This window comes from Sphaerodactylus townsendi, linkage group LG13, assembly GCF_021028975.2.
Source record: "Sphaerodactylus townsendi isolate TG3544 linkage group LG13, MPM_Stown_v2.3, whole genome shotgun sequence".
NCBI lineage: Eukaryota > Metazoa > Chordata > Lepidosauria > Squamata > Sphaerodactylidae > Sphaerodactylus > Sphaerodactylus townsendi.
The window spans coordinates 32,906,878-32,927,733 of NC_059437.1; the positions used below are offsets into that span (position 1 = coordinate 32,906,878).

The window sequence follows — 20,856 nt, forward strand, 5'->3', positions numbered from 1 at the left end:
GGAACTATGCAGGATGTCTTGAGAGGAGGACATTTGAAGATGAGGGGTGTGTGTGTGTGGGGGGTGTGTGTGTGGAGTGAAAATCCTCCTTCCTTGTTTCATCTCACATTTACTTTCACTTCTGCTAGTTTGTCCCTCCTTCTGCTGCCCGTTCTTTCATTTCAGCAGTCCTTTCCAACCAGACTGAGCCCCTAGAGGAGCCGTTATCATACAAAAGGATAATAAAAATCTGCCTCTTGCAGAGAAACATTCATTTCAGTATATTAATTATCAGTGATTGCTTCCACTGTGGTCTCCTTCTCGTTATGGTATTCTGGGGATTGAATTTGTTCCAAGTGAGCTGTACCCAACACTCTCTAAGACATTGTAAACTGAAACACATCCTGTGAAACACCCATATTCATTTTAACTAAAATCCAGCTTGATGAACTGTTCAGGGGATTTAAAAGCTTGCTCGGTGTTCTGGGGTTGGTTGTAATAAAAACGTATCACACAATTGTAATTTTTTTTTTACTATTGACTAAGCTACAATTGTTTGAATGGAAAGGGCTCTGGTATCAGTTGTCAGCCATATCAAACCCCATAAACGAGCAATGGGGTCATTACAACTGAAACCAGAGTCCTTTCCATTCAAACAATTGTAGGTTAGCTCAGACTAGCCCAGACATGCAGACCAAAAAAACCAAAGATCTTGCAGAACATCCACTGTACGAAGTTACCTATCAGTTACCAATGATCGTGAGAGGGTGCCGCGGATTGTCCCCAGGCGCTACCCGTACGCCGAAAAAGTTGCCATCCTGGAGTGGGCCGCTAGGTGACGCCGCTCACTGTCCCTCAGCCTTGGTCTTCGTGGTTCTTTCACGACCGCCGTAGGCCGGCTCTCGGGTCGGATATCCGCTCCGGAACGGAAGTGGCGGCCCTTTTCTCGGCAGAGCGCGGCCATGGTAAGTATGTGGCCCATGGTTCTCTTCTGTTGGGATCGGTCGCCATCCACGGAGTTGCCTCGAGTGAGGCGCCCCGGGATGCTCCCATAGCTGAGGGCGATTCTTCCCCACTTGGGGTCGCCGCTATGGGGAGGGGGCATCCTCTGTCTCCGGCCCTGTGAGGGGCTCTGGCTGTGGGGCCGATCACTGGCCTCCGAGTCAATACAGGGACGCCCCTACACACACACACACCCATGGGGCCTTGAGGGTGCGCTGGAGCATAGGTGAGCCCTGTGGGCATCTGCATCGTGAGAGGAGCCTCTTTGAGCTGCTTGAGTTATTTCTGGCGGTCTGACGTAGAGCGGAATGAGGCAGAATCTGTGTTTTTTCAGAGGCAGTGGGCAGTTCTTTTTTCCTTTTCCTTTGTCCCAACGTGAATGTTGAGGGGCGATCCCATTCGCTTTCCTCACAACAGCCCTATGAGGTGGAGTGGGTAGAGAGCCTAGCCTTTGTATTTTACAAAGCGTGGTTTACTGGGTGTCTGGACTAGGCTGGGAGACCTGGGTTCAGACCCCGTCTTTGATATGAACCCCACGGTGATAATCTAGTCACTCCTTCACTGTGATACCACTCAGCTGTTCAGAGAAGCACAGGCTAAATAAAACAAATTGTCTCCAAATGGTGAGGAGGGTTTTGGGTGAGGTTCACAAAAGCTTATGCTGAAAACTGTTTTACATTGCAGAGTACTGTAAGGGTATTTGTTACTTCAACTGCTATTCAGGAATTAAGACGGACTTTCTGATGTAATTAGGGCTGTGGGAACATTTTATTTTATCAGAGTAAGGATGTAACTTGTTTCTTTTGATTTTCTCAGGCTCGTGGACCCAAGAAGCACCTGAAGCGTGTGGCAGCTCCAAAACACTGGATGCTGGATAAACTGACGGGAGTCTTTGTAAGGGCATTGCATGTGTCACTTCGCCTTTCTTTGCAAAGGGAGGGTCACCACTTTGGGTTGAGTTTTGCTGTTTGGAAACAATTGCTGTTTGCAAGGACAGGGGCACTTACCTGCTTCCTGAGTTTGTTGCTTCCTTTGCTGCTGTGTCTTGGCCTTGCTTTCTTATTGTTGTTGTTTGCAAACTGTCCAGTTGGCACAGTTTCACTAAGCTATTCTAGTCTTTTAAAATCTTCATTTGGGGGTTTGTTAGGAAACATTGTTTGGAAAAAATGTCATTGGGACCCAGTGTAATTGAGAAGCAAACTTTGATCAAGTTCCAGGCAGTAATTTTGAGGGGCTTATGTAGTAATAAAAAATATTCATACTTTGCCTCTTCTCTGGGTTGAAGATGTCTTGGGCAACTGCAGCTGTGATTAAGGTTTTGTCTTTGGGCATGATGTTGATGTCTGGAGCTTCACTCTGGTTTGAAAGATGCTGTGCTGGATCTGAATCGTTCGTTCTGCACTTTTGTGGGTTTAAGTGCTTTTAAAGGCAAAAGTGTCATATGAGCTATACCTTGAGAGAGGGAGAAACACTGAAAGGCTATTTTGTGGTTTTGTTATAAAACTGGCTCAGTGTGTTGTTCATTCACACAAGGAGGCAATTGTATAAACTGTCTGGAAGATTTCTGTCTTCAAAAATATTTGTATAAAGTTGGTAGGATATATGTATGCGCAATGTATAAATATTTTGAAAGGCTAAGAGCTGTTTTGTTACCCTTGTATACCTAGTTTGGGACTACCCAGTGTAGCACATTTAGTCTTATCTTTGTTTTCCTTTAAGGAAAGTTGTAACTTATGTGTTTTCTGCAATTTTCTGCAATCTGTGTTTTCTGCAATTACTGCCCTCCCTTTGCAGTCATACTTGTAGAAGAAGTAAGAGGGCTTTTTGGTGGTGTTAAGTGCATTTTGCTGATGCAGACCTGGGGTGTGTAGTAGGATGCAGTGTATTGTCCATTTAGGAAGCTAGTGCAGGTTGACCCCGGAAAGAAGACTGCATTTGATCCCTTTGAAGACACAATCACCAGTGCTTTAGAAATTAAGAACCCTTTGGCATGTGCTTACATGAAGAGCCTTGGCTGAGTTCTAGATTCTTGACCTAGAATGTTTAGTAGAAGAGCTGTGATGGAGTTCAGTAGAGGATTATTTTTAGATACTTCCTTTGGAGAGAGGATCCTTATTAAGGTCTTGTCCCTTATGAAGGTCTTGTCCCAGGCCAACTTTTTGGATCCCTTGCTTTTGGGAGGGAGCTTTGCTGGAATATGGTAGCTTGCTCATGACCATCCATGACCTTTGTGTTTCTAGGCACCTCGTCCATCAACAGGTCCCCACAAACTAAGGGAGTGCCTCCCACTCATCATCTTCCTCAGGAACAGGCTTAAATATGCCCTGACAGGTGATGAGGTCAAGAAGATCTGCATGCAGAGATTTATCAAGATTGATGGCAAAGTCCGCACAGATATCACCTACCCTGCCGGCTTCATGGGTGAGCAGAGACTGAACACTGGATCAATAAAGGGGTAGAGAAATTGAGGCGGGGAGGGAGCCTGCCTTTCCCCTGGACTGTTATCAGAGATGCTGATTTTGGGTTTGGGTGTCTGTTCACGATTGCCAGTTCACACTCTTGACTAAAGAAGGAACACATCCAGCTTAATTTGGAAACCATCAACCACTTCATTTTGTGTTGCGGGTCTGATTGTGAATAAGGCATTTGGATTAATTGCAGTTAGTCAGGGAAAGTTTCTGAAACTGCTGTGTAACACACCTGGCATGGTTCTGTGCATCCACCAGTAATTTATACTCTGTCCCACTGAAAGAGCTAAGCAGAATTGTAAATTTACCTCACGCTTCTTCCCAGGCCTTCTTTGTAGTAGAATGGCCCACGAGGGTCCTACTGCCTTGTTCAGTTGTGCCTGCCACTTTGTGCCAGCTTCAGGAGCCTTTTTAAAAGGAATGTTCCCTGGATTTTCTGTGCTTATAGCTCATCTGATGGCCCTTTCAGTGTAAAAAATACCTGAATAAAGTTTCTTTTTTCCTGGCGATCCTGTGCATGTGCTGTTTTTTCCTGTTTTTTTGTCCACCCAATGTTTCATAATGGGAGATAGACCAGCCCTCTGAGCAGCTGTGATTCTTAATGTGACTTCTTGGCTACAAAGATATCTCATTCAAAAAAGGGGGAAAAAGAGACACGTGCGCAGGATCGCCGGAAAAACAAACTTTATTCAGGTATATTTTACATTGAAATGGCCAACAGATGAGCTGCAAGCAGGGAAACTCCTGGGAACATTCATAAAATGGCAACGGTGGCATGGAGACTCCTGACGCTGACGCAAAGTGACGGGCACAGCCTTGGGTGGGGAGAGGCAAGTTTTGCCAATAGTCGTTCGAGGGAACATAAATGCACTTTTATCAAACTAGCTTGTTTAATAGTGCCCAGAATGATGGTTTTGACGAAGACTGTGCTTAAACATGATTTTTTTAATGCTCACAGACATTCAGCACTATTTTCACCTGCTACTTTTACTTCTACCGAACCACAATTGTCCATGTATTTTTAAAAATACGTGGTACCTGAGTATGAAAGCTAGCTGCTCTCTCTCAAACCGTATTTCATTTTTGGTCTTGTTGTGGCAGGTGTATTTCTCAGGCTGTTCTGAGACAGCTTCTGCCTTTCTGCAGTTTAGTCTGGCTGATGAATTGGTTGTAGTTTCTTTCTTCTGGAGATGTGCTGTGTGGGTTTTCTGAATGCATGCTATGTCAAAGCGGTAACAACAATCAATGTTCTGGTGGGGGCAAAACCCAGCAGGATATGATTTCCTGACTGTTTCTGACTTGAATGTTCTTCTTGTCAGATGTAATCAGCATTGAGAAGACAGCTGAGCACTTCCGCCTGGTTTATGACACAAAAGGCCGCTTCGCTGTTCACCGAATCACCCCAGAAGAGGCAAAGGTAGGTCCTGGGCCTCATTGGTGCTTGGAATGATTTGGGATGCAGTGGTTGGGTGTGTCTACCCATTTTGCCATCTCTAAAGGTGATGAGAATACAGAAAAGAGTTTGGCTTACCTGAAGAGTGTTGGTAGTTTTCTGAATTGACAATTTGTGGAGTTACAGTTCTTTGTGCAAAAATCTATACCAGTCTCATTGCCAAATGTGTGGGTCACAAATGCTGTCTGCAAAGAGGGACAGCCCTGTCATTGGCTGGAAATTGTCTTCCTAGACTGATAAAAAGTGTAGAGCCAGAGTATCCTGTCTGGTGATGGAGTCTTCCTGTACAAGACTCAGCTTGTTGCAATTATTATTCTGGTTTGTCTTTGCAGTACAAACTATGCAAGGTAAGGAAGATCTTTGTAGGTACGAAAGGGATCCCACACCTTGTGACTCATGATGCCAGGACAATCCGCTACCCAGACCCCCTCATCAAGGTGAATGACACCATCCAGATTGAGCTGGAGACTGGCAAGATCACGGACTTCATTAAGTTTGACACAGGTTTGTTTTGCAGACTTGCTGAGGATGATTCTGGTTGGGGTTGATTGGCCAAGATCCAAATCATTGGTCTGTGAGCCACAGTAATAGGGTGGGGGTTTGGGTGTTGCTTCCTGGCTGCAATCTGAGTCTTGTGGCAGGTGTACCTGCCTGATTAACAAGCAGCAGGTAGTGAGAGGCTGGCATCGTGCTGTGACTGCTGACCAGGTTTAATATTTTCTTAAGAAAACGGCTGTGTGCACAAGAGGTCCTGATTATTTGCTCGCTTTTCCACCACAGGTAACTTGTGCATGGTGACCGGTGGGGCTAACTTGGGTCGTATTGGTGTGATCACCAACCGGGAGAGACATCCTGGTTCATTTGATGTGGTTCACGTGAAGGATGCAAATGGCAACAGCTTTGCTACCAGGTTGTCCAACATCTTTGTCATTGGCAAGGTAAGAGAGTTTTCAGAAAGGGGTGGGTGGGCTTGGGCTGGTACTTCTTGGTTCCACAGGCATGGTTGCCACATAACTTTAGGGAGTTTATTGGCAAAAAAAGCTCCTTTTGATTGTTCCCTTCTTTTGACTAGCATTATGACCCATTGGTTTTTGGGATGCCAAGAAATGTAATGGAATGAGTTGATGTTTTGTGATTTTATTGCTTAGCTGTGAGCTGCTCTGAGTCTGCCTTGGTGGGGGAAGGCAGGATACAAATCTTAACAAATGAAACTGGTCCACTGTGGGGCTGCATTGAGGGCAGGGCTCCCTCTGAGCTCAGTGGGGGTGCTTCCAGCCTCTACATAGCCAGCAAGGAATAGGAAGGGGAATCCACAGGAGCTTTATTATGTTGTGAGAGAGTGGTTGCTGATATTCTGTATCTTGGATCTTACTGGTGGGGGCTAATCCTGCTCTTCTCTGAGAAAGGGAAAACAGGGTCAATGGTTCCAGATCGTGACTTCTCACCTTGTTGCTTTAGGGTAATAAGCCTTGGATCTCTCTTCCACGCGGAAAGGGAATCCGTCTCACCATTGCTGAAGAGAGAGACAAGAGGTTGGCGGCCAAACAGAGCAGTGGCTGAGTCCCTGGAATGCTGGCACAAAGATCTACCCAAAGTCCCTTTGACAAATAAAACCTTTTCCAAACATTGCTTGGGATCTGTATTCTCTCTCCCACGACACTCTGGTCTTGATTTGAGGCAGAAACCCTCTCAAATGGTAAACTGCTTGATTTTTTGCTTGATTTTCAGTTAGAAAAGAATGGTGTTTTGGTTGCTTAGAAAAACTGAATCCTCACTGCTATGGTAAGGCCAATCAAAGGCAGCTTCTTATGCTACTGAAAATAATGTAGAAGTCAGTGTCATCAGCTGTATCTAAGATAGTGCCTACAAGTTTATATTTTGCAGATGATTGTATGTTCCTGGTTATGCTAAGACTAGGCCATCAGTAGTATAACAGACCATTTTGCTTGGCAAATATAGCAGTGAAGGCAAGCTCCTTAAGCACTGGCAAATGCCCTTGGGCTTAGTGCTTCAAGGCAAGGTGGTGGGTGTGGTTTATTTTGTACCCCTGCCTTTCTCCCCACTGGAGCACAAAATCAGTTTACATTGTTCTCCCCTTCTCCATTTCATCCTCACAGTGTGGGATTTAAACTGGGTCTCTCAGATCATAGTCTGACATCTTAACTCCTTCAACTCACTGCCTATCATTACCTTTGTCCAGTTGTCACCTGGATCCAAGACTGTCTTCTTAGAAGCCTGTAACCCCAAAGAAGAGAGGGCTGCTATTTGAGAATGGCTGGAGGCGGGGTCAGTGTGGGCAGCCCCAGCAAGCCGGCTCATTAGAGATGGTCCTGCTGGTTCTCACTTCCCTTAGCAAGTGCTTTTGCTGTGGTTGTCAGAAAACTCTGAACAGCTGCATATTTTGAACAGATATTTATCTCTACCTACACCTCATCCTTAACTTCATTGCTGGGAGGCTTTCACAGATGCAACCAGTTACCCAGCGATTAAAGCGTCCCTCTTTGTTTTATTAATGAAAGGACTGAGACAGATTATGTGAAAAAGTTTCGCTTTGAGGCTTCACTCCTTTAGAAAAAGGCAGTGATCTAGGGGCATATAAGGTGCCAAAGGTATGCAAGTTAGGCAGAGGAATCAAGTTGATGGCTGGGAATCACCAGTTGGAATGCAGCAGTGTAACTGTTGGCTGCTCCCGACAGTCGCCTTGAGTAAATGATATACTGTAGAAATGGGAGACATGGGGTGGGTACTGGGGGGGGGGGTTTCCAAGAGGTCAACACCACTAAATTCTAGGCAACATATCTTGACAAACCACAATCTTTTCAGAGTAGGCTTTCAATACTTCTGTGATGTCATTGGGGGGGGCATCCTGTTTAGGGTCCAGTGTCTGTCATGTCTTTGGAGGGGGAGTGAGGTGATCCTATCTCTACCTGAGAGTCATTGAGGGGATGAGGTTTGCTCCTGAAACAGTGGGCTGTGCAACTCTGGCCACAGCAGCAACCGGTGTTACCCCTTGTAACCAGCTGCAGCTTCTGACACATGATAGATTACCCATGTTGTGTGTGTGTGGAGGGGGGGGGGTCCAAACTGGTCTTCCTTCAGGTGCTTTCCAGAGTTGGAGCAGGTAACAAGTCTCCAGGTATGCAGAGGCCCATCAGTGCTCAGTAGCAGGTTGCAAGGCCTTTTAAGGCAAGCTGTTTTCCTTGTTTTAAAGCTGCTGTCCTCACCTGTAAAGAAAAACAGTTGAATTGAAGCAGTGTTCTTAATGGGACCCTGACTGCTTAGCGGGTGTGCTACAGGTGGAATAAGGGATGTTTTCAGAAAAGGCTAGGGAAGATGGACATGCAACTACTAGCTGCTCCTGGGGAGAAGAATAATAGAATGATTTGGGGTCTGAGTTGCTAGCTGTCTGATTGATCAGTGGCTGGAGTGGAAGAGTAATGGAGAATCCTCAAACAAAGGTTTTTTATTGTATTATTTTTTGTAGAGAGGAGTAGAGGTGATAGCAGTAGAGCCACTGATACGGAGTAAGGATTTTCTTTAAAATAAAGATAACCCCCTCTTTGCCCAGTCCAGATCTAGAGTTCCTTACCCACCTTACCTGTGCACGCCTTCAGCTTGCCCAGAGGGAAGGAGGACTTGGCCTTCTACAGATTACACTGGGGGTGATTCTCAGCTTCTGAGTCTTCCTCAAAGTCCTCAGGATAACTGCTCAGCCCCCATTCATCCTCAGAGTCTGCAGGAACAATGAAACAGTTTGGCACCAATGAGAGCAGGGGAAGGAAGGGAGTTTTGTTAGATAGCTAGTAAGCTATCTTCTTCTCTGTGTAGGGGAAAGGAAATCAATTTTGCCAGATCGCAGTGTGGATCAATTTGCAGTGGGTATACCTATGCTATTACACCTGCCCTGCAAATAAATACCTGGAAGTGAAATTTCTCTGAGGTGTGGGGGGTGGGGTGGGGCTGCCTCTACTGAGTATTAAAGGGAGGGGAATCCTTCAGCCTGTTTACCTGTTTTAACAGCTGTCAACAAGAACCAAAACAGGGGACTTGAAATGACAGTGTTGTGACTGAGGAAGCATGGCTTCTGTCCCCCAGTTGCCTGGCCTGATCACATTGTCATTGGGAATGCCCAAAGGAGATGGGCAGGAGCCATATAGGTGGATCCAGAAGTGAAGTCCTAGGGAATTACAGTACTGGCGGGGACTTGCCACAACAGAATGAAAGCATGATTTAGCTTAGAAATTGTAGAACTGCAACTACATGACAGGCATTTTTATATGACATCAGGATTAGAGTGAAACAATCTTGAGGTTTTTGTTTTAAGATGCCAGTTGGCATTCGAAGGTAGAGTGGAATAATGATTAGAGCAGGGATGTCCAACTATGGTGCTTTAGATGTCCATGGACTACAATTCCCATCAGCTGCTGGCACGGCCAATTGGGACTGATGGCAATTGTAGTCCATGAACATCTGAAGAGCTGGATTAGATTATCATGCTAGGATAATAAAGAGGCCCAGATCTGAATCCCACACTTGCCATAACAGCTTATCAATGAGTGGCTAGTCACTCTGAGCCTAACCTGCCTTGCAGGATCGACTTATTGACAGAATAAAAGGGAGAAGGATATTGTACGCCACTTCGGGTCCCCATGGACAAGGAAAGGAGCAGGGGAATGTCTCGGCAGGAATCACTAATATTTGCAAGAAAGCATTTTGATTCTTGGTTATTTTGGTTCATCATGGAAGGCTTCAGGCCACGTTGGCTGCCCTGTACTTCTTTCAGTGTCCCCTGGTGCATTCCTTTGCTAAGCCTTGACCCACTTACCAGTTTCAGAGGGTGTCTCTGTGGTCTCTGTAGCATCCTCATCAGAACTGCTGCTAAGTGAGGATGTGCTGGTGGTTTCAAAGTCTTCTGAGTAATCAGAACTGCTAGGGATGCTAGAGACCTCATCTGGGTCCGTGTGTTTAGTGTGCTGCTGATAAGCACAACGTGGGATAGGTATTACCATTCGGTCCGTGTCGCCTTCGTAGCCCAGTGGGCCTGTCTGGTGCAGTCCAGGTGGGCTGAGCCCATGACCATCTCCATCATGTGATGCTTCCAGACGTGACTTGTTCAGGACGTGGATTTCTTGATGGAGAAGGAAGAGTCTGAGGTGGTCCTGAACATACTGGATGTTGAGGATGGCACCAGCACTGGGCCTGTCCTCTGGATCCTTTTGTAGGATAACTTGGACCAAACTATGCAGAGCTTCCGAGTAACACTCTGGAACAGGAGCATAATCCTCTTTCACGATTTTGTTAAACAAGCTGCCCAAACTGAGGCCACGAAAAGGGGGCTTCAGAGCACACAGCTCAAAGAGAACACAGCCCATTGCCCAAATGTCTGACTTGGAGCTGTAGGGCACATCCTCGCAGAGCTCAGGGCTCAAGTAATAAGGGGTGCCCACAAAGGTGCTTGCCAAGTCAATGGTGCTATCCATGACCTTCGAGATGCCAAAGTCCCCCAGTTTCAGCATCCCTGTCTTTGTGAGGAACACGTTTGATGCCTTGATGTCTCGATGCAGGATCTTCAAGGAGTGGATGTACTGGACAGCCATAACCAGCTGCACAAACCACTCCAAGATGGTGGGCTCAGGGAAGTAGCCCTCTGTCTTCATCTTGATGTGCTCGTCCAGGGAGCCATTGTCACAGTAATCTTGGACGATGAAGACATGATCCTGCTCCGCATCAAAGAAGTGGTCATGGCATGCCACCACATGGGGATGCCAGAGCGTGCTCAAGATGGCCACCTCTTGCAACACAGCTTCCTTGTTCTGCAGTCTCTTACTTGGGTGAATCTTGACCTTCTTCACAGCAAACAGTTGCTTTGTCCATGTGCTCCTCATGAGAAAAACCTCTGCACTTGCACCTTGGCCGATCTTGAGGATTTTCTCGTAGTTCTCCATTCTCCCTAGGAGAAACATCACACCAGGTGACCATGGTTAGGAGGCACCTCCACTGCCCCACTGCCTGTCTTTGTGTCATTGGCCTGGAGGAGGGGTGGAAGGAAGGAAGACAGGCAGGTCAGGAGGAGGGGCCTCCTGGAGGAAGAGCTTTTTTATGCCATCATTTTGACTTTGGCTTGGACCAGAGTGGGAGTAGCAAGGTTGGTGTCATTGGCTGAGGACAGAGGTCCTGGGTGAGAGCTTGCAGCTGAGCAACCAGGGTCAAGTACTACATCATAGAAAAGACTATGACTCTGGGACCTTATGGGCCCTGGGCTGCTGTGCCAAGGTTGCTGCTATTGGGGTAGGAAAGTGATACAAGAGGCCTGCTTTGCACCTCTGTTCTTTAGAGATGTGGTGTGACCCTTTCCAGCACATAAGATTACATGAACATGTGCTTGAGGCATCAGGGCAGCCATAATGATAAACAAGGGGACTTTGGTTTGCTGCAGAAACACAATTTCAGGATCATCTTAGAATGTCACAAAGGACAGGCACGTTGTCCCACGGAGCCAAATTAAAGGGTTTCAGACACTACTACTTAGTTGAAGGTGATTCTATACTGCATTCTCAGTTTCAAAAGGAAACTTACCGTGTTTTTTTTAACGAAGCAATAAAAATGACAGGACAAAAGCAGCTGCATATCTTGCACAAAAAGCTACAATCACAGATGGAAATCTGCAAGGCCACAGAACAAAATGAAGCTGTGATCAAAAGACTCCCATTTGCAGTCTCAAAACCTTGGGGTGGGAGCTGGGAAAGGAATGTGCTTCCCTGATACCTGATGCTCATCCACTGTCAAATCAACCTCATTTCCAACACTGAAATCACCCAAAAGACCTTTTGGAGATCTCCATGCACTTCTTTGGTTCTCACCATCCTGAATAATCCACATCTTCACTACTAACTCCATCTCACTCCCAGCAAAATAGGACTCGTCCTGATACTAATTTCTGGCTGAGCAGCCTCCATGGGTTACTCTGTTCAGGTGTGGCTCACTCTGGGGCAACGGGTATGCCAGCTTCCACCACTGGCATTGCTGGCCATGTATGAGCAAAATGCGCCCGGCAGTACAGGACTTGTCCTCCGTGGCACTCCCCCTCATCAGACTTATTTTTATTCATTCAATGAGATAAAAACAACATAAAAAGCTAACAAATATAAAAATATTAACATTGCAATATGAAACTAATATGTAGCTTGCACCCCTAAAGGCCTGCCTATCCACCCCAGAGTAGGACGTCCTTCCTTCTATTTCCAGAGCTTTCCTTTTACTCTTGGCTTCTGTGCAGGAAGAAAGATGGGGTGCTAATGGTAAGGATCAGCATTCATTCTGTTTCCCAAGTAGTGAAAAGCTTCACCAGCCAAGCTGCTACCAAAGACGCAAGAGCAGGTCCAGCCAGTTAGTCTGATCAGTTGGCAACCCTGTCCTGCAAGCCGGAGTCACCCTGGGTTTCCATACCGTGCCTCCTGAACTGCAAAACCCAGCCTGGAGGAAGCTGACGCAGCAATTCCTTGGGCTCCGGAGCTGTTCATAAAGCGATGATGTGCGACCAAGCGGCGCGAGCAAAGGGGGCTGAGGAGCCAAGTCTGGCCGGGACCCCGGCAGGAAGCAGCTGCAGATGCCAGGAAGGCCTCTCTTTGGCCTTCACCTGCCTGCGCCTGCAGAAAAGCTGCAAAGCTTGGCTGGCCTTGGATGATATGTCATAGCGTCTCTATGGCAACACAGCCCAGCTCCCCGGCGTCACTTACTCCAAGGCTCTGCTGCGGCCAGGTAGAACGACGAGAGGTAGGAGGCGGGGGTGGTAGTGGAGCAGCCTCGGAGTGCTTCACTTTGCCGTTTGCACCACCCACGATTACGCTGTGTTTTTATTTTGCCCCTTCAGGGCTGGGCCTCCCCAACGGCCAGAGAAACACAGTGGGCCGCGGGACTCGTCTGCATTTGAATAGAAACCAGTTAATCTGCAGTGCGCGCCTCCACCCCGGAGCAGCGGGCTGGGCGGAAAAGCAGCCGAATGCGCCCTCTCCGACTGCCACAAGGCGGCGCTGTTTCCCCACCGATGCGGGCCGGGACCAGAGAGGGCGGGGCTGCAGATGTTCCCCTGTGTTTTTTTCTATAGGCAGTAAAGGGTACATTGTGTTCGCCTGCGGTCCTGGGAAAGCAGCTGTGTTTCTGGGATCGCTCCCATCTGGCATGGGGAGCCCTGAAGGATGTCCCTCCAAGACGGAAGCGCCGTTTCCTGCTTCGATCGGCATCTTCCTAAAAAATCTCCAGCCCAGGGTTGGAACAGATAACAGGGTGCAAAGAAAGGCACTAAGGAAGACTCTCACCTCACAGGTCTCCTTATTTTTCACAGCTGAGTGACAGGCAGAAAGTTACCAGGAACAGAATTCTGCACTGTTAAGCAAATTTTTGCATTTCTGCCTGCAGTGGCAGCCCTGGAAGCAAGAATAGGCCTGTTGGCTGTGGGAATACTTGGCAGGTGATGCCCATGTGTGTTGGGACTAGGTAGTAATCCAAACAGCGGGCATCATTGCTCTCATAGTCTTGCTTCTTCCAAGGAAGTGAAATTTGACCCCAGCTGCTCCTCAGGCAGGGCCTTGAAGATAACAGGTTTCTTCGGAACTAGACAGGGAGAAAGTTCACTCACCCCAAAGGAAAACAAATCACGGAAAATCTGTGTTGTCCCTGCCAAAGAAATGGTACAAGCTGTGGTGCTGTAGATCTTGCGAAAGATACCTGGTGAGACTGTTTGATGTGTGTGCCATGAGATGAGGCATGCCATTTCTAGTGCATGCTTGAGCTAGGCAGCCTCCCACCAGCTGACCCCCAAAGATCTAGCTGTTAAACAAGTTAAATGTGAGAAGCAAAAGGCTATGGCAGGGGGAATGGAAGCACTATCCTGGGGACATTCTACTTGCCCTAAAAGTCTTTTGCTACCAGCATACAGAAAGCCAAAACTTAAAAACAGAGGTGTAGCTGGGCCAGAGTGTGCCCGGTGTGCACTCTGTTTTCTGCCCCTTTCTGCGGCGCCCCCCTCCCGCCACCCCCTCTCTTACCTTTGCTAAACAGTGCAGGCTGGAGAAGCAGCCTGTTCCCTTCAGGCTGAAAATGGCCTGGTGGGAACTATACTTCCCATGAGACCTTGCGAGCCCCAAGGTCTCATGGGAAATGTATTTCCCACCTGGCCATTTTCAGCCTGAAGGGAACAGGCTGCTTCTCCAGCCTGCACTGTTTAGCAAAGGTAAGTGGGGGAGGGACGCTGCAGGGGGGCACCATGGGGGGAGGGGCATGGAGGGGGGCCGTGAGGGCAATTTCCCACCCTTCCAGGTACGTGCCCGATGCAACGTGCACCCCCCGGTTCCCCTGGTAGCTACACGTCTGCTCAAAACCCAAACAAACCTCAGGATTCTGAATTTGAATGGGACCCTGTCTACTTTGCCCGGCTGAGGTGAGATCCCGGGGGCAACCACTGCAGGGATCAGGCTACCAAATTTGAGATCTGTGGTCCAATATCTCTAAGGATATAATACTGAAGGATCTGGTCTACTTGTGTCTTCGTTGTGGACAGTTCTTTAAGAATTTATCCTGTGGGCTCCATGAGGCACAAGAAGTGGGGAACTTGATGATTGTGTACTTCTGCACATTCTGGTGTTTCTGGTACTTGGCCTGCTTCCCTCCTAAGTTCCAGGGCCACTCTTGAACCTGGCAGGAAGGAGAGCAGGGTGTTTTCATGCACCAGTTGCCCTTTCACAAGACTTTGCACTTTTCAAAACAAGCTGGAGGAGGAGGAGGGGAACTCTGCTTTGGTGTTCTGCTTCTGTTGGCTCAGGAAATCTGCATTTCAGTGTCACAGGCCACACAAACAGGAGTCCCAGCCAAGACAGGAGCTTTCATTCTTGATTACCTGTTTCCCACCTACTCACATGCCTAGGAAAGGTCCTCAAGAATCAAGTTGCAGCTTTCCTAGATTTACTCAAATCATCCTAACTGTGAGGGCTTGACCCTGAAGGAGAATTCCTCATGCACAGCTCTTTCCCTCCTTGAGAGCCAGGGTTGGATTCCCCACTCTGCCACTTGAGCTGTGGAAGCTTATCTGGTGAACTAGATGAGCTTGTGCACTCCCAACACATACCAGCTGGGTGACCTTGGGCTAGTCACAGTTCTTTAGAGCTCTCTCAGCCCCACCTACCTCACAGGGGGTTTGTTGTGAGGGGGAGAAGGGAAAGGAGTTTGTAAGTCCCTTTGAGTGTCCTTGCAGGAGAGAAAGGGGATGATATGAATCCAACTCTTACTTCTTCTCATGAACAATTGTAGGTGTGGATAATGTTTGTGTGCCCCAGACGACTCAGAAGAAGGCAATCCCATCTCCAGCTTGTCAGAGCCTATAGTTCAGGGCAAAGGGTCTTGCTCTAGATGGCAACGTTTAGCTCAGTTGAACATTGCCAGGTGAGTGGTGAACCTGAGCAAAACACTAACTGCTACTCTGCATGAACCAAAGTCACAATTCCTGGGGGATGTGGAATGGCAGAGTATAGCCCAATTTTGTCAGAACTCGGAAGCTAAGTCAGGTCAGCCTTGAAAGGGAGACTTCCCAGGAAGACTCTACAGAGGAAGGCAGTGCCAAACCACCTTTGCTTAATCACTTGCCTTGAAAGCCATTTGCTGGGGTCGCCATAAGTCTCTCTCACACACACGGAGGAGGGGAGAATGATGTTGTAAGCTGCTTTGTGTTGGAAGTGAAGGACTGTACACTATTTCCTGCCTCAACCACAGAGGGAGTTTTACCAGTAAGCCAGATGCTTGATACGGACATAGGGATTGATACCTTTGCTCTACCATGCTGGCACTATCCCTTTGAAGTTAGACTGATAGGGACTTCCTTCCTTCAGGCTCACTCCTCCTTGCTCCTCTCTTCCCTCACGTCTCCTGCACCAGGTGTGTAGAGAGGATGGATGCTGACTGACTGCATCCATCCCCATCCAGCTAGCTAGATCAGATTAGTGAACCTCGCTCTCTACCTTTCTATTTAGAATGGAGTTCACTAATAAATACTCTTTTTAGTAGATTAGAAATTACAAATGACTCTGACTTTTCTTTGTGCCAATGCATGCACACACATGTTTGGGGATGCTTCGCTGTGCTTATGCCTCCATGCAATCTGCTTGTAATGCTAAAGTATAATCTCTCCAGGGAGATTATCCAACCCTTTAGATCCACATTTGGGAGACAAATAGGATATAAATATTTGAACAAGTGAAAATTATTTCCTGCAGAAACACCACCGGCAGTGAAATAAGTCCCTGCCATGCTTGTGTGTGGTGTGGTGCCCAAATGTTAGTTGTTGGATGTTCTGGGGAGCCTCGAGTGCAGCCAGGTTGCATTTCTCAAACCATGACACAGCCAGGCTGAATGCATCCCAGCAATCCCTGCAATGCTGTCCTTGTGACTCTCAGAGATTTCTCCTGGATCAGCAGGAATCTCTGGGAGTTGCAAGGATCTGCCCATGTGAACCGGCTCTAAGGAAATGCAATATGGTGCCTGAGTTAACTTCAGCTGAAGCAAACGAAAGAGAAGATAGAGCGCAAAACAATATGACAGCAACGGAGAAAAATGTTCTCAATTTTGCATTGTTATGTAAGCAGACCCCAGAGGCGGGGGAGATCGGAACACCCTGAAAATGTTGAGGCTTGTGGGCTCGGAGGCTGGAGCCAAAAGCCTTTGCGGCAGAAAGTTGGCTGCGCCTCATCACCGTGTTCCCTTTTCAACTTGCCCGGCTTTACATTACATAACAGGATCATATTATCCCACAAGATCACTGTCTTATTTCAGCAACAGCAGCAAACAGAGTCTCCAACACAAGTTTGGCACAAGTCCTCTTTGTTATTTGTTTTGCCCTGTCTGAAGCGTTCTCCGCACAAGAGTGGGCTTGACTGGAAGGAATTTGGATTGATGGGGCAAAGTTTTTTCCACTTTGCCCTGTTTCTGTAATAGGCAGTCATGAAAATCCACAGACCCCATTTGCGTGCAAGTGCAGCGGACCATCAGAACCGAGAGGAGAGAGATGGGCTGGGCTATGGCAGCTCGCTCAGAGATGCTTTTGGACAAAGTTGGGTCTCTGCTTTTTCACCTATGCATGTTTGAAGACCAGGAGTTAATATCAGGTTGTATTCAACAAGGCTGCCCTGGAACCATTTTGCTAATGCCCAGCCCCCAACCCTGCCATTTTAATTACGAAAGAACCCATTTGAAAATGCACACAAGGCAAACAGGGGGTACATCTCCCCCAGTATCCCTCTTCCTTTCTACATCTCATATTAGAGGCAGTGGCTTGCAGGCAAAGGAGAACGAAAAATTGGCTTCTAACTTCAAAAAATGACAACGGATACGATTCTGTATTGAAAATCCCGTCAATCATTTCCTCCTGGAATCTCTAATCAGCAAATGAGCAGGTTCGTTCTCTCCAGAGTAGTAATATTGAGCTAGTGGTGGGAGAGGCTGAGGAGGCTGGCAGCCTCCATCTGTTTGCACACTGATGGTGTGCTGGGTGGTGCCCTGAAAAGCCTGGTTGTTTGGCAAGTTACAGTACTCCCCACCCCCATTGGCAGGGGACATGTGGAAATGTACTAGTCTAGGTTCTGCTCTGATAACAACAAGGAGGCATGGGAACGTCTGCCCCACCCCTTGGCACCCTCCAGAGGCTGCCATTCCAGCTGGGAACGCCCTCCAGAGCCCCTCCTTGCACAATCTGGAAGTTTAGCCGTGTCAAGGACTTCTTGTTCTCCCCGCCGAGTGTTTTGTTTGGTGTCACTCTGCTTTGCCTACTCACCCTATGTGCAAGGAAGGTGCTGTGGAAGGTGGCACAGTCCCACCCTGGGAAATGTGCTGGGGCGCTTTGGGAAGGAGGTTCTTTGCAGAGGTGCTGAATAGGCACATTCAGCAACAACAAAAACAAAAGACTCTTGTCCCTCTTTGTAAGCAACGTCTTGCTGACCTTTCCAGTCCTCCGTGTGGGTGTCTCACAGTCAACCCGGGAAGAAATAGTTGTGTCCGGAGTCCTGGCAGCAGCACAGTTACTGGAAGAAAACAGATCTGTGTGGGATTTGTCTCCCAAATTTGCAAACGCTCAAATTTGGGGAACATTTTTGTGGTGCTAGGGCTTCTATCCCTTGCTGTAAACTTTGTCAGGGTCTTGACAAAATCCTGTGTCTGTTTGATGACATTTCCTTCCAAGTCTCTTTTTGTATTCTCAGCACGATGCAGGACGTCCACAGCAGAATATACACACGTGGGGTGATCTGTGGGGTCTTAAGATGGGAGATCCCATGAGGCACTGCAGAAAAGAGATGATGCACAAAAACATCTGACTAAAGCAAGTGATTAACAACATTTTTCATATCACTTTTTCCAGCCCTGAGGCACTTAATGTGTGACCCATATCATCACCAAGACAGTGAACACCATATCAATAAAACCACAAAACAACAATATTTTTAACAAGATAACAGCACAGTATAGGAACCATCCTTATTATTCAAATGCCAATTTAACTAAAAATATGTTTTCACTTGACAATTGACACACTTGAAGGGTAGCACAAAGGATACTGGGATGGCTACTGAACCAAATAAGATCTGAAGCCTTGCTTTGTAGTTTGGAGTAGAGATAGAAATGGAATCTTTTCTGTTTGTGACTGACCTCACTGTACTCTCATCTGTTATGCTGGGATCATGGGTTATACAATACAAAATTGATCTTGGCTTTTCAAGCAGCTTGAATGTTGGTACTGATGCCTAAGGTTGTCAACTTCAGATTGGGAATTTCCTGGAGATTTGGGAGTGGAGTCTGAGGATGGTGGTATTTGGAGAGGGGGAAGGGATCTCCACTGGCTATAATGCTATAGCTTCCACCCTCCAAAGCGGCTATTTTCTCCAGGGGAACTGATGCCTGTATTCTGGAGTTCAGTTGTAGTTCCAGAAGACCTCCAGGCCCCATCTGGAACTCTAGCATGATGTAGTGGTTAAGAGCAGGTGGATTCTAATCTGGAGAACTGGGTTTGATTCTGCACTCCTCCACTTGAGTGGCGGAGGCTTATCTTGTGAACCAGATGTGTTTCCGCACACCTGCATTCCTGCTGGGTGACCTTGGGCCAGGCACAATTCTCTCAGAACTCTCTCAGCCTCACCTACCTCACAAGGTGTCTGTTGTGGGGAGAGGAAGGGGAAGGAGCTTGTAAGCCACCTTGAGTCTCCTTACAAAAGACAAAGGTGAGGTATAAGTCCAAATTCTCCTCCTCCTCCTCCTCCTCCTCCTCCTCCTCCTCCTCCTCCTCCTCCTCCTCCCCTCTGCAGCGAAACCTGATGCCAGCAGGGAGGGTCTCTGATGGGAGAGGAGTTGCTGGTGTTGGACCTTCCTTGGTTGGGGATTCTCTGGAGAGTCTGGGTGGCTGACCTGACCAAGGACATACAGGCAGTCCTCAGGAATAGGTTCCCAACTCTGGTTTGGGAAATTCCTGGAGATTTCGGGGAGGGGTCTGAGGAAGTAAGAGTTTGGGGAATGGAGGGGACCTCAGCAGGATATAATGCTATAGAGTCCACCCTCCCCAGCAACCATTTTCCTCCCAGGGGAACTGATCTCGATCATCTGGAGATCAGTTATGATTCCAGATCTCTAGGTGCCATCTACAGGTTGGCAACCCTACTCAGAAGTGAGGACAGGCTGTCCTTTCTCAACCCAGATAACCAAGGTAAACAGATGAAGCCAGGGGCTCATGAGCTTCGCTGGCTGACGGGGGTGAGGATATGAACCAATAACATTCCAATCAGGTGTTCTGGGTAGCTTTGGTGTCCTCAGCAGTTTTGTCCCCGATAATCCCTGGTTAAACATTGACCCCGAGTGCTGCCACTTGGAACAGCAGCGAGCACAGAGCACACTGTGTGCCGATCCTATGCTCCTTGCAGCTTGCTAGTTCTACGCCCCACCCCCAATCTTTGTGCCCTTCCTGCCTGCTTGGCCTACACAGGCTACTTGCCAAAAACTCCAAGTTGTTTAATAGTCTGGACCTTGAAAGTGGCAGGGCAGGCAGGCTTGGTGCATTCAGTGCCACAATTAAAAGGGGGGGGGGAGATGGGGAAGAGGAGGCAGAGGACTGAGAAAAAAGCTGAATGTAGCATTTGGTATAAATTATAATTTGTGCATGCAAGGAATGTGCTTACTGAGGACTGGCTCTATGGGACCGGCTTTACAACTTAAGTGCTGCACAACAGTTTTTTTTGTAAAAGAAGACCAAAACAGCTGAGGCTATCAGGGTGCTGAATTCTGTGTCAGACCGTCATTGATGTGCATGCACAATTGAATGAAGTCACACACCTCGAATAAGACTTGCAGAATAAGCAAATGGGTGTAAAATTGGCATCACATACTCTGGGCCTTCTTGGACACAGAATTTAGGAGAAACAAAGATTGTGCTGCAGAGGCTGAGGAGAATCAGGAAGATTCATGCCTTGGATCTCCTGCCTTTATCGGCTGTGTGTCTCCCTCAGGCACCTCCTCCAAGCGCTGGAATTCATAGCCTCAGCTCCTATTAGTAATGTGGACATTGCATGCATGGGTGTGCTGGTCACAAATACTAAACAAGGGAGAAGCCCCAGGAAAGCCACATTGTCCCCATGCAAAAACCCTCCCTGCCTCTAACTCTGTAATAGCCACATAAATTCAGGTCTGGGTATACACCCAGCGTTCTGAGGCCAAGGATGATTGCAGGGACAGCAAAGTATACATAAACTCTCTGATGGCTAGGGTGGCTAACACCAACCTGGATAAGAAATTAGAAGCTGAATCCAGCTACTGGTGGGTACAAATTCAGATGTGCAAGTCAGTCAGAGTTGGTTTGCACCCACGACCCTCCACAGAAATTCCAATCCTGAACTAAAATTCAGACATTTAGTTAGCTGGAGAGAAACTAAGGCT

The 20,856-nt window shown here is 47.5% G+C and overlaps 2 protein-coding genes across 3 annotated transcripts; one reads left to right on the forward strand and one right to left on the reverse strand.

Moving 5' to 3' along the window:
* The first annotated feature begins 863 nt into the window (after positions 1-863).
* RPS4X (ribosomal protein S4 X-linked) lies at positions 864-6,530 on the forward strand. The gene is made up of 7 exons (XM_048514417.1): positions 864-944; positions 1,798-1,875; positions 3,222-3,402; positions 4,769-4,866; positions 5,235-5,406; positions 5,683-5,840; positions 6,361-6,530. The coding sequence occupies exons 1-7, from the start codon at positions 942-944 to the stop codon at positions 6,460-6,462; spliced, it is 792 nt and encodes a 263-aa protein (XP_048370374.1). The 5' UTR covers positions 864-941; the 3' UTR covers positions 6,463-6,530.
* Positions 6,527-12,537, reverse strand: LOC125442761 (serine/threonine-protein kinase Nek5-like). Of its 2 annotated transcripts, XM_048514416.1 has the most exons (4): positions 12,349-12,537; positions 9,728-10,852; positions 8,501-8,635; positions 6,527-8,126 (listed from the first exon to the last, which is right to left on the reverse strand). In XM_048514416.1, exons 2-3 carry the CDS (start codon positions 10,845-10,847, stop codon positions 8,547-8,549), a joined length of 1,209 nt encoding a protein of 402 aa, XP_048370373.1. In that variant the 5' UTR covers positions 10,848-10,852; positions 12,349-12,537; the 3' UTR covers positions 6,527-8,126; positions 8,501-8,546. The 2 variants fall into 2 exon arrangements, with proteins under 2 accessions (XP_048370373.1, XP_048370372.1); XM_048514415.1 differs by lacking the exon at positions 12,349-12,537 and having other exon boundaries at positions 9,728-10,924.
* Between the last annotated feature and the right edge of the window lie 8,319 nt (positions 12,538-20,856).